The sequence below is a fragment of the Gallinula chloropus genome (assembly GCF_964237585.1).
Source record: "Gallinula chloropus genome assembly, chromosome: 11".
In the NCBI taxonomy this organism is placed as follows: Eukaryota; Metazoa; Chordata; class Aves; order Gruiformes; family Rallidae; genus Gallinula; species Gallinula chloropus.
Window position 1 is genome coordinate 11551062 of NC_140096.1, and position 13429 is coordinate 11564490.

A 13429-nucleotide genomic window follows, 5' to 3' on the forward strand; every position below is an offset into this window, starting at 1 on the left:
GCATACAGGAAAATATCCTTTACTTCACAGGGCAGTGACTTTGGGAGAAATGTTAATATTAAAAGTGTCTGTAAAGAAAGCCATCAGCTTCTAGAGTCATGAGTCGTGTTTGTAAGAAACCTGAATAAACTTTTTTTATAGTAAGTACAGGAAAGGCCTCCTTATTAAGCTTTGCCTTCACAACATTACAATTAAATAAGGTTTTGTATTTAAAGTATTCTGTTTAGAACTTTAAAGACAGGGAGTAGCAATAGCGGTCCACTGAAATCTTTGGGAAGCTTGAAATCAGATTATGCTTACCTTGCCTCACAGAAATGAGAGTAGGTCTTGGTTTTCTTTCAAAAGTTCTAAAATGGTGCCAGACTGTATGCAGTGAGGCTTCTGAGAATTCAGAAAGGATACTTGTGATTTAACATCTATTTTTCATTAATCCAAACATAGCACACTTCATTTAAATGCTAGCTTTTCTTGTGCAGAATATATAGGACCTCCACATTGTACTTATTAAGCTCTAATTAAACTGTGTATGTCTAGGAAAAGACTGTTCCTACTGTAAACAGCTAAATTAAAGTATTTAATGCTTTTCATAAAATGTTTACATTTTAATTTGTTTTCAGGGGACAATGCAATGGAGCATTCTAGCATATCTGAATCCTGAGTTTCACCACCACTGCCTTGGTAATAGGCTGTTCTCCAGTTTATTCACTCTTAGAGTGAAAATGTATAAAATGAAAACAGGAGGTCAAATCTGGTCATAGTCTGAGTGAGAATTTCAAGTTTCACAATGCATAGAACTAATTACCAGACTTTTTTACTTGGCTGTTTTTGTCTTGGTAGTTGTCAGTGTCAGCAGATTTTTACATCACAGACCCATACAAGGGATAGAACACATTTCTTTGGTAAAATAATTTCTTGAATAGCAAAATGGCTTTGTTTCCCAACATTGGACTATTCCTAGAAGTATAACCATCTCTCTGAACAATTCTGCATCACAGACTCACTAAGGGGAGGGAGGAAGACTTTTGAGCTGTTATACTTTACTTCTGCAGCTACCTAAAACAACTCAGAAACTCTAAAGCAGAACTAATGGGAACATGATGTTCACTCCCCCTTTTAGTAGTTAGTTAGCAGCTTATGAGTAGCACTGCCTTCTCTGCTTGAGGAAGTAAATAAAAGGAAAGAATAGACTATAGCTCCTCACATTTTGAGGGCTGAATATTAATTCTATACAACTTAGAGACCCTTATATCGACCCTTCACTTAAGGCAGAGACAGAATTTTTCCCCCACTTCAGAAGAATGCTATGCTGTTGTAAATGTTGAGGCAGATTATTAGGAAGATTTGCAAGAATAACTACTTAAAATGGTCACATTCATTTTAAAGAAAAGAAATATAATTAGTATTTGCATAGAAGAAAATGGATGAATTTAAATTTTAGTTGATTATAATTATTGTCATCATAATCATCATCATTATCTTTGTATGTCTAAATGACTGATTCAAAGAAGAATTTTAACACATTTCACATGTCAGTGCAATTTCTTTCTGTTTTGTGCTTTAGTGCTTGGGGTTTTTCACTTGCTTTTTTCAGTCTGAAGTTTTCATGGAAGCTATTGTGATCTTTTTAAAAGGTGGAAAAATGTTTCAAAAGAAGTCGATTCTGGAAGTATTACTTAAGTACTTTTTTTTCAATAAAATATAATCAAATTGTACAGAAAAACATACATAGATCCTGTGCAATGGCACTTCTGAATGTTCTTTAAAAAAAGATTCTGAATAACTAGGTTCTACCCAAGTCTGGACCAGATAAGGGATGTTAACTGGTGAGACTTAGGTACAAACCAGTAGGTGAACTAACTCAAGTGGTAGTGCATTTACATTAAGGTATAATTCCAAAAGTCCATTAATAAATTGGAACTGTGCATAGACATTGTGCTCCTAAAGATTTTCACTAATCACTTCTTATATTTCAATACTGTGTATATTGATATAGCTGCTACTTAATTATGTATTCCATGTTACTGTTCCTACAGTAAAAAGTGTGCATTCCAATAGTAAATCTACATTCTGTGAGTTTATCAGGATTGACAGTTCTGAAGAGTTCAGATCCACAAAAGCTGTTGGTGAAAGCAGTGACTTTTTTTACTGAGTTTATATCACTTAAAACCAGAATTAAGCAAACAAGACTACAAGGGCCTCACACTGTGCACAACAAAATAGAGAAAAGTTTTCTAGTTCCTGTTTCCCTCAGGACTTTGAAATTACTATGAAAAGCCTGCATTTTGCAAGAGAGGTATCATCCTAGGTGATGTGATAGCTGCAGCTCTTCATACCTGGCATCTCTGAAAAAAAGGACTTGGAGATAGCCAGTTGTAAGGATTTCCCAGAACTGCCTGCTAAGATCAGGAACTGAGTTACAGCACATATAAGTGACACCTCTAGCCAAAAGACAAACTTTAAAGTTTGGAGAGCTTTCTCTGTCCTCACTATGTCCAGCAATGATGATTTTTAACATATACTTTGTATGTAAAAGGACTGTACTACTGGATTCAAATCTGTTTCTCTTCATGTAAAACACCTAGTAAACCCAGGCTTTCTGGCTAACTGCATGCACTGAAGGACAACGGTATGTTCAGTCAATATCAATTATTAAAGTAGCAAAGAATATTAGTGTCTGAAGCTCATTCTTGCTCTATCACTTCTAAGCAAAAAGGTTTCTTTGATTCTCAGCAGTTTTCTTTCATTCTTTTGCTTACATCCTTACTTGTAAGCAAAAGATTACAAGTAAGGAGATTAAATACCACCTACAATGTAAAAGAAATCAACACTCAAAACAATTTTTTTTGTGGACAAAACTATATTCTATATTTACATTTTAGGGAAAAAAGAATTCTGAGGTCTGTATTAAGCTATGCTCTAGTCTACATTCATAGACTTTATGAAAAAATAAGGAAGTTTTTGTCATACTAATGTATTAAAATGATGGGGATAATTTAACCAAATGGTAACCCATTCCTCCAGAAAAAAAAAAATCCAAATAAATTTACTTGCTATACAGTCTAAGTGAAAAATGCCCTAAAATTCATTATAACACTAATGAGATGTATTCAGTAGTGGTCTCACTGGGTATTGAGAGGCTTCAGCATTATAAATATGGGCAAAACTAATTTTTAAAAACTCAAAATACAGGAGGGTTATGCATTAAATAATAATGATCACAGGTGTTTCAACCTGCACTTTTAACTCGTGACCTGATTATCCTTATGCCTCTAAAAGTCACTGGTTATTCCATCAGAAAGTCAATGAAGGTAAGGCATATAAAGCCAGTTTTATGTAAGATCATGTATTTCTTGGTAGGTTACATCAACCTTGATGGGGAAGTAAGAAAGAGGGAAAAAAGCAGAGAAAGTCAGCAATGCCTCCTGAAGATGAAGAAAGACTGTTATTTTTCCTGTGACTTTTTTCTACTTTATCTAAAAAACCACAGAATATGCTGAGAATGAGTTTGAGACACAGAAGATTGGTCAAGTTAAAACCAACACCTACTCTTAAATATTTGATTCTGATCCCACTCTGTAGTCCTTAGACTGAGATTTAGAGAAATAGACTACTATAATGCATTCAGGCTCTGTGGATCACACTTCTGTACCAAGGGTGAAACAGCACTATAAAGAGCTATAGAATATACTGGAGCTAGGTTCACGGAATAATTTTATTTAAAAAAAAAAAAAAAGTGCATTAGTTCACTGTATTTTCTTTCAACTTCTTTCAGAGTTGTGAAAAAGTCTGACCAAGAGCTGCCAGACAGTAGCAGTAAGGCTTCATGACAACATTCACCCCTTTGGGAACTGATAAATAAGATGAGAATTCTGAGGGAAAGGCTTTTGGAAAGTCTATGTGAAATCAAGTGTCAGTAATTGTACAGATTACTAGCCTTAACTTCCCTGTACATCCTTCACTGTTTCTAAGGAGTTATTTCAGATTCCTGTTTTTCTAAGGGAGTGGGAGGTGGAACATGCTGGATGTTATCAACTATAAACAATATTCCAAATGAAAGTATATACAAGTGTGTTAATTTGCATTCTGAATGGAATGTCTCTAACTTTCTCAGGCGTGTGGTTTCAGATTCAAAGGGTAAAAATGGCTTGTACTACCTCAACCAGTTTGGACCAGTTCCATTTATTTTTATCCAAAAAATCCAGATTGATTTCATACAGAAATGGCAGCATAGATTGATATTACTGTATGGCTTTCAGAGGAAATGTAGTATTTTAAAAGACAGTACTGTAAAATTGATGTAGCCATTGATGCCAATTTCTGTCAATAAGATTTCTCTAATTTGAAGACATAAAACATTGAAATATCTAGTAGTACCTGAGGCAAAAATACCATTGACTTCCATGGAAACAGAAGGATGCCCAAATTCTGAATGCTAAAATATTATTTGTGTCATAAAGCCTTTAGATCTTTATTATTTCATTACTGCTTTAGATATAAAAATAACAAAATACCTATGGAATTTTGGAATACAGTAACTTCTTAATATTTACTCTCTACGCTCATAAAGATATGTACTCCTGAATGATGTAAATCAATTATCCCTGTATGTGTGAAATGCTGTAACAAGATCAATGAGACCTGAACACAAGGAGGCATCTTAGGATAACAGCTGCAGATGCATGCATTCTCTGGTAAAAAAACAAACAAGTGAATACACACTGCTGGCCGTTACGTTTCTCCCTCCCCCATATAAAATCCCTGCCATTATCTTTTCCAATTGTTAAGTGCACAAAATGAAAAACAAATAAGAACAGGTAGCAGTCCATATATCAGTGCAGGGAAAGTACAATAAATGGTCCCTCTATGAGCCAAGGTAAAACGAATGCTTTGCATTCAGTTTTGAAATTTGTTTTTGATGGGGCTTAATGGTTGGAGGATACTTACAACCAAATGCTCTATGTTTAATGGCTGCCTGGGAAACTGCAATTACACATCTTTACTGTCTAGAATACATACTGGTTTTAAAGATGAGCTCAAGATAATTACTTTCACAATATTAATAATTCTGACAATTGGATTTCCACAAAGGAAAGTCAATAAAATACTAAAAATATTTATTCAATAAATCAATTACACTTCTGGCTGAGTCTGGATAGCTATAAATTGTTTTCTCATTGAGAAAATTCTGTTTATGAAAACCTATTTTCATGGAAAAGACTCTAAAGATTTGTACTGAAAAATGCTTTGCAGTTGAACAGAAGACATGAGAATTAATGAAAGGTCCACATGAGCCTTGTATGTTTAAATGAACAAAAAAAGGATTACTTTTTTATTGTTGCTTGAAGTAGAGTGTAATGTCCATGTTTAAAGATACCAAAAAAAGGTAAAGAAAAATTAAATACCTTCTTATCCCACTAGATGGTGGTGCCTTCAGAGTAGGGGTGAGATGCTCAGATACTGCAAGAAAACTTTTGCTTTCTTTAGCTGACCTGCAAATATAGAGTGAGAGATGAGGTTAATCTTCTTCCTCTGGGGATATTAACAAGCATTCAGGTGTAATGACCTACTGAATATATGTGACTATAGAGTGTTGTGGTCATAGTGGTTTGCTATAAAGTGTGTTTTAACTTCAATACACATCTAATAGTATTTTTAGTTCCCAAAGAATAGGTGCAAACAATATTGAACCTTAATGATGATTGTATCTCACATAACACAGCCTTACAGAGGTCCTGGCTTTGCAATTTCACTGCTCTCTATCCTCAATCAAAATAAAAATCCAGATTAAAGTAACGAATCATTAGCAACACCTGCACCTTGTGTTCATATATCTCACTGGGACAATCTTAAAAGCCCTGCTCACATTTTTATGCTACAAACATACTCCTTGCTTTAAAGATGTTTACATGCCATTTAGACAAAAAGTGACAGTGTCCAAGCACAGAAAGGCACATCTCTTCAGTTATAACAGTCAAGTGTAATGGTAATTAGTAGAAAAAGTAGGTGGGACCTTGCTTAAAAGAGTATTTTTGCACTTTAATTTTCTGAGAATTCTGTAGTAAATGGTCAAATCCTTCACACCTCAAATAAAGCTTGAGCTGTGGAGTTCAGCACAGAGTCTGAACTGGAGCGCTTGTGTTAGTTGAGGACTGTCCCAAGGGTAGGCTCAGAATCACACTCAACTGCTGTGCAGGGAAGAAGCCTAGAACTGCAGACTCAGGTGATGAAGCTGGAGCCTGATGTTGGAGCAGTTAGGGTATTAAATGCATAACCACTGCCAGTAGTGAGGCAGCTGTCAGTCATGCCCAGACAGGCGGTCCAGAGTGAGTCTGGAGCTCCCTGTGTACACGGCAAGCCATGTGGACAAATTGCTGTACGCTCCAGAGACTGTTCTCTCAAATTTGTGCTAAGGTTGTCAGTGATCAGTTGGAGGTGATTTGTGAGACTTGCACTGAAAACATAAAAGAATTCTGAATTGTTTTGATTTTGTTTAAATATTATGATGTACATTCATAGCATAAAAATGTTAAGATTCAAAGTGAAAGCTATTTTCTGGATGAAGAACTCTGGTGAGACAAGCCCTGACATTAAACTTTCCAGTTGTTCTTTTTAAAGATGATGTAATGGTACAAAAAAGATAAGGATGTTCCTAAGTGTCTTGGAAGAGACAGCATTAATTAAGAATCCCAGACCACTGTAATCCGTAATGATGTTGCTCAGTATATTTTACTTTATGTGGCCCTGCTTGTAGGTGATCACATGATTTATAATACCTAGAGTAAATAAAAATTAAAACCCCCTCCTCTTTCTGGCACAGTTCGATTCAAGTTTATTTGCTATATGTTCCCTTACATTTATTCTATTCTTCCTATTCCACTCTTTCACTTTTCAACCCCCACATTTGCAACATCTACTCAATTTCCTATTTCCTTTGCAAGTAATCTACATCAGCATGAGTCGTACCCACGTGCTGAGATATGCCAAACTAATATGATTTCCAGTAGTCCAGATACTTCCATGGAAGAACATCTCAGCCAAAAAGGGCTTGATCTGTGTCCTTTTAATCAGCACTTCACAGGGGAATTTCTTGGTGTATGCAGATGACTGAGGCAGAAAAATAGATAGAGAAATGGAACTGGGTACTTAGTTCTTCTGCAGAGTGTTTATTAATTTGCACGTTAGGATCTTCCCTGATTGTATGAGGGAGAGAAGATTGGCTCTTGCTTTCCACAGAAAGGTGGGTGGGATTTTCTGAAAGCCTGAAAAAGCAAAATTCACTCCAGCCATTGCCACTCCCGACCATTAGGGGCTGAAAAGCAGCATTTGCCAGGAGTGCAAGTTACTTTATTTGATCTCTCTGACTGTACCAGTATAACTGCCAATCACAGGAAATACCTCTAATAACTCTTCCTTTTACTTAATAAGGAATACCACATCTTTAAAACATTAGAAACAGATGTCACTGCATTACTTCACTGCTGATGTATGTAATAGAAATGACACACTAATTAATTTAATGCAGTATAAATGTACTGATTATTTATCATGGCTGACAATAAAATTATGAAAACATTCAATTACAATCAGTGGTAATTCATTATTTATTGATTCTGCATTATGCACACATTAATACAATACATTTAATTACAGAAGAGAAGGGATCATTTTTCTATTGATACTCAGGCATTCAGATTCATCAGTGTTATTTAAAAACCTTGATGTTTAGGTGGGAAGTTTTCCCAAAAATACCCTCTACTGAAATGTCAGAAATAAATTGAATGTAAGTGTCAAGTACTAGTGTGTCTAGAAAAATGTGGGCAATAAGAATGACATCCTAATTTCAGTCTGTTCTTTTTCTCACGTCAGTGGCCTACATTTGTTAATATAATCATAGTTACTCTTTCCCAAGTAAACCAAGGCATTAAACATGAAACTAGCAAAAATAAAAAAGGCTTTTTTCTTCCTTTTCAAGCCTTTACTCAGAATTAGCAGTATCAGTGCTTTGCATGTTTATGATGCTAGCTCAAAGATCACCAAGAGTAATTTAAGAGCTTTAGATAGGTCCTGAGTAACTTTTTTTTAAGGACTAGAACTATGTCATTGTCGCTAGGACTCCAATCAGGCTGGAATTCAGAAAAAAATAGTGTTTAATTTTGTTATGCACTAGGGTGCATTGTAAATGCATCTTTCAGCTATTTTTTCATCCTTCGTTTTGGGCTCACAGTTATCTCTGACCCTCTTCATAAGCTGTGTTCACATGCTTCCCTTTAAAGCCTCTGGCTACAAAGGAGAGATTCAAGTTCTTCCCTGGAAACTGGCATTTTCTCCTTAATCTGCTCACATTCGACATACCCTGATCAAATCTATAGAAAAATTAATTTATTAAAAAAAATAAATCACTGGGAATCTTTACACTGCAGTTATCTATGGAATTCCCTGGTTTATTGTCCTGCCTCCTGTTTGGCTACAGTAAACTGAGATACAACAGAAACATCATTATGGAGCTTTCCAGTACTCTAGAATCAAAATTATTATTATTATTTTTTGTTAATTCCCTATTGTTTTACTTAAAAAGCTGTCATCATTTTTTATCATTGTCTCCTCCTAGTCAATTGTGTCACCCATTATTTTCTCTATAGGATCCCTGTGAGCCAGTAGCCACATTTATGCCAGCTGGCAGTAAGTGATTTCCAGAAAGCTGTTGACTGGCCCTATCTGGAATGACTGGGGCTTTCCTCTCTTCTCTTGCATTAGAAGAGAGCTCTTTCACATTTCACTCCTGTGGGGCATATGTAATGTTGATAAAAACAAACACAAACAAATGTAACAGAACCTTTGCTTGACATCTTGCCATACAAGCACAGGTAATTTTATATAGGACTAGTTTGCAAGATACCAATATTTCTGTAGCTGGGAGTGTTAAGAACAGAGAGTATTTTGCGTATCAGTCTAAAATGAAAAAAATATTTAAATTTTAATTTTAAATAAATATTCTGAAGTACTTATTTCAGCTATAGGGAGGCTTACTAGTTTGCACACATTCAAATTACATACTGCTGGACTCCATTCAAATAAACCATCTGGATACTATATAGCTGACAAGATATTACTGTACGATTGTTAGGCTTTAGTAACTTTGCCTTGTCTTTAATAAAATTACAGAGAAATAATAATATTCATTGATCTAGTTGATTTGTATATGCTTAGTTGAACTGGACAGCTGCCTGGTATTAATTCTCAAACCTTGAGCATTTTCTTAGTTTAAGAGCAGTTCTTCTCTCCATGGATAGTCACCTCTCAAGGGTACTGTTTTTACTACAGCCTTTATGATTTTATATTGCTTCATGCCACTCCAACTTGCTGGGTGTTGATGCGCAAGGCTTCCTCTGGCCTTGCAAAAATTCAGTCTTATTTAGAAATATGTTTAGCTTATGGAAGACATTAAAGTCAGAAAGGAAAAAGAATTCTCACAGCGGAATTTGATTGTCACATTAATCTCAAAGCAAAAAACGTCTTTAAAAGGGCAAAGCCAATGAGAAATGTTTAAATCTGATTTATTAAATCTCCTAATAGCAATTATGTCCACTAAATTAACCACACAAAGTTTCTATCTGAAGTCACTTATTTGTTATTTCTATAATTTCCAAGCATGTAAAAAAAAATCTCAGATGAGTCCAGGGTTCAATTGTGCTAAACACTTTGCCAAAGTAAACAGCCCCAGACCCACACTGCTTCCATTCTAAGTTTCTGATCCTAGAAATACGTGAAAACTAGGGCAGGCAATAGGAACTTCCTTATTGAAAGTTATCTGCTTAAACCCGGCTTATGTGAAACTTCTGCCTTAGTTTGAGGCAGCTAGGCTGGGGTCACAGAACAAGTGGCTAATCTTGGCCCACACATATGACCAATGGAGAGAAAAAGAGTTTCTTCCTGAGTGTCATTTAGATCATTTAAGTTAACAAATAGAGCAACTTAGTTAGCATCCAGTCACCTCCCCTCATTGGCGGGATTACTCATAATGGAAAAATATTAAACTTTGCAGAAAGGGTGCCTAAACAAGCAAGCTTAACAAAAGGAAGACGACATACACAAGCAGTGCCATCATGGAAGCAATTAACATGGCCTGGATTTGATGATGCAACCAAACCAATACTATGATTCCATGAAATGCTCTGTTGATATTGCTTGTTCCGTATCCACTTGAAAAGTTTTGTTTATACTTTTCTGCTTGCTGTGTTTACTAAATGCCATGGGAGCAAGCAAAAACAACAAAAAAAGAAACCTAAAAATGGAGTGGTGGTGGGGAGAGTTAAAGGACTAGGAAAGAGGAAAAGCTGAAAGAAAACTGAAAAAAAAGTGAAAACAAGCTGCAAAGAAGGATGGTGATATAAAGGAAGAAAGGGAAGAGAGAGATAAGAAAAGGTGTAAGTCAAGTACACTGGGAGAAAGTAAGATGCAAATAATCTAGTCAGTATATCCTGTCTGCTGCTGGGTATCTGTCAGGCTCAACCCCTTTATATAGAATTTATCTGACTATCTTTAGAGTCCATTTGTTCAAGGAGAAGGGATGTAACAAAGCTTAGGAAATCTTGCATCAGCTGACCTGGTTCAGGTGAAGACGACATGGGATCTGCCTGGTTCCTAGGACTGTTGGGTCGCACTTGTATGCAGCTGAATGAGGGACCATATGGTGCTTCTGGAGGCTGCTTTACAGTCGAGCATGAGGAGAGGGCTGAGACCATTGTATCTAAAACACAATTGATGCCATACTTAAGTCTGGAAACGTCAAGCAATTACATGCAAAACCTCCCGGGAGGGGACTCTGCCTCCTGTGAGCAACTTCCACATCTCCCATCACGACCTCCCTCTCTACTGTTTGCACGGCGCACACCGTCCTCTGGAGCGGCTTCGCTTGCTTTACACCAGAATCACTTTACAGAAAACTGCCTCCACCTCCTATTCGCAGGCGAGATCAGCCACAGGTTTCTCTCCGTACGCAAGTTGAATGCTACCCTCTCTCCCCGCCCCCCCATCTCTCCCGATTTCTTTCAGCTGTGGCGGCGCACAGGTGCTTTGAGGAACGTAACAGAGTGCAGCGACCGCTGCAGCTGCCCGAGGAAAGGGGGAGAGCACCTGGACCAACAGTCAGGCAGCCCCGGCCTCCCCGCGCCGTCCCTCCGGTCGTCGGGGCCGCAAGCGCGGGGTCCCCTCGCGGTACCGAAACTTTCCTGCCCCGCAGCACGACGAGGGAGCGTTGAGGAACGCGGCCGGGTCGCGCCCCTCCCGGGCGCCCCTCAGGTGCTCACCCGCGCGACTAACTGCTGCCGCGCGCCCGCTTCGCCCCGCGGGCCGCTTCAGCCCCGTCCGGTCGCCTCGCGCCCCACCGCCCAGGTGCTGCGGCCGGCGCTGCCCCGCCCCGCCGACCGGCAGCCACTCGCCGAGGCCGCGCCGGAGGCGGGCCGGGCGCATTGGCTGGAGGGCGCTGTCACTCTTCCACTCCGGCGGCGCTGGGGAGGGGTCTGGGTGCGCGGCTGGCGGCGGCCGCTGCGTGTGGGAGGGCGGGCGCGCGGCTGTTTTTAGTAGTACCGCAAAGAGCGCGGCGAGAGTGCGCGCGAGGGGAGCGGGGCTGAGGCGAGCGGCGGGAGTCAGGCTGGCCATGGCTGTCTCCGCGCCGCCCGTCATCGCCGCAACTTCCAGCGGCGGCGCGGGGGGCTCGGCGGGCTTGTTCCGGGCGGACCCGCTGTACTCTAGCCCCGCGGAGTCTCCGCGCCTCACGAACAGCCTCGTCAACAGTTTTCTCTCCGCCGGCAACGGTGGGGCCGGCGCGGGCGGCGGCGGCAGCGGCGGTGGTGGCAGCGGGGGCGGCGGCAACGAGTGTAAGATGGTCGACCTGCACGGGGTGAAGGTAGCCTCGTTCCTCGTGGAGGGACAGGAGCTGATCTGCCTGCCGCAGGTCTTTGATCTCTTCCTCAAGCACCTGGTGGGAGGGCTGCACACGGTCTACACCAAGCTGAAGCGGCTGGATATATCGCCCGTGGTGTGCACGGTGGAGCAGGTCCGCATCCTGCGAGGGCTGGGGGCCATCCAGCCCGGCGTCAACCGCTGCAAGCTCATCACCAGGAAAGACTTCGAAACTTTGTACAACGACTGCACCAACGCGAGGTGAGCCGCAAAACTTCGGTCTTCCTCCGGCCGCTGGGGGACGGCGGCCCGCGGGGAGCCGTGCCTGGGGGTGGGGGGCGCCGGGTCCCGTCCGCTCTCCTCGCCCCGCGGGCTCCCGCTGCGTGGGCGGGTGTTAGGGGGTGGGTAGGGGGGGAGGTGGTTATCGGGGCGCGGCGCAGCGCATGGGGAGCTCCGGGCAGGGCCTTGGAGCGGGGTCGGGTTGCGGTGGTGCCGGCGGGGTCGGCGAGCCCACGGCGGTGCCGGCGTGGAAAACTTGGGAGGATCTCTCCGGCCCCCGCGCCGGCTGGGACCGCTGGGAGCGGGGCGATTCCGCGCACCGGGCTTCAAACTTTTCCCCGAGCAGGGAAAGCTGATAGCTCTTGTGTTCGCCGAAAACAAAAGCACAACAACTCACAACAAACAAACAAAAGCCCCCAAAGTTTTTCCTCTTATGTTTGTTCGCGGGAACTTCGGGTTCCCCTCAGGATCCCTTGCTCCCGAGAGGGTGAGCGCAGGCTGCGGCGCGGCCGCGGCTCCTGGCCGGTGCCCGCCGGGGAGGCTGCGCGGCTCACGGGCAAACTGTTGCTCGGCATCATTCTGGAATAATTTTACGTCATGCGATCAAGAGGTCTGGTGTGGCTGTAGCCCTTGCCCTGTCGTGCTTAAATCGCTAAGCCCGGAGCGGGTTGTATTCACGGGAGATCCCTGCTGGGTCCTTCGTACTTGGGGTTATAATCCTGGTTTGTGACCTCATAGCTGCTGCCTTTAGAGATGATAATGATCTAATAAACACAAAAACATTCTCCGGGCTTAATAGGAACACAGTGCGGTGAGGTCGGAGGCAAGACAGGGTGCTGGGCGATGACGCTGCCTGGTTCAGCGGCTGGTGAGATACCCCTTGAGCAGCATTTGCATTTCAATGTGCTCCCGCTTTCCCTCTGGCAGGAAACTTTCTTCACGGAGGTGGTTAAAGGGAGCTCTGAGTGCGGCGTCTGACTCGCGGCGTGCAAATACCTTTTAACTTCTCTGTTCGTGTCAGTATTCCGAGCCGCTCGGCGCTGGACGCGTGGGGTGGGGTTTGCCTAATTGCACTTCAAGTACGCGCTAATTTGGGGCCTGATCCTGTTCCGCTGCCGCGGGTTTAAGCGGGAGCGGACCGGGTGGCCGGTCCTGAACGGCAGCACTGGGTTTGTCTCAGATTATTCTGTGTGAAAGGTAACATTTCAGAGACGCTTGCACTCGATTCCAACGTATCTTTATTTGAAGT

The 13429-nt window shown here is 41.5% G+C and overlaps 1 protein-coding gene across 1 annotated transcript in view; it reads left to right on the plus strand.

Moving 5' to 3' along the window:
- Nucleotides 1-11656: 11656 nt before the first annotated feature.
- The window catches only part of DACH2 (dachshund family transcription factor 2), a gene marked incomplete at its 5' end in the record, with an annotated part of 277616 nt that continues 275843 nt past the window's right edge, over nt 11657-13429 (plus strand). Inside the window, one exon of the mRNA XM_084269159.1 lies at nt 11657-12162. Within this exon, the coding sequence (XP_084125285.1) occupies nt 11657-12162 (506 nt within the window). The remainder of the gene's footprint in view (nt 12163-13429) is intronic.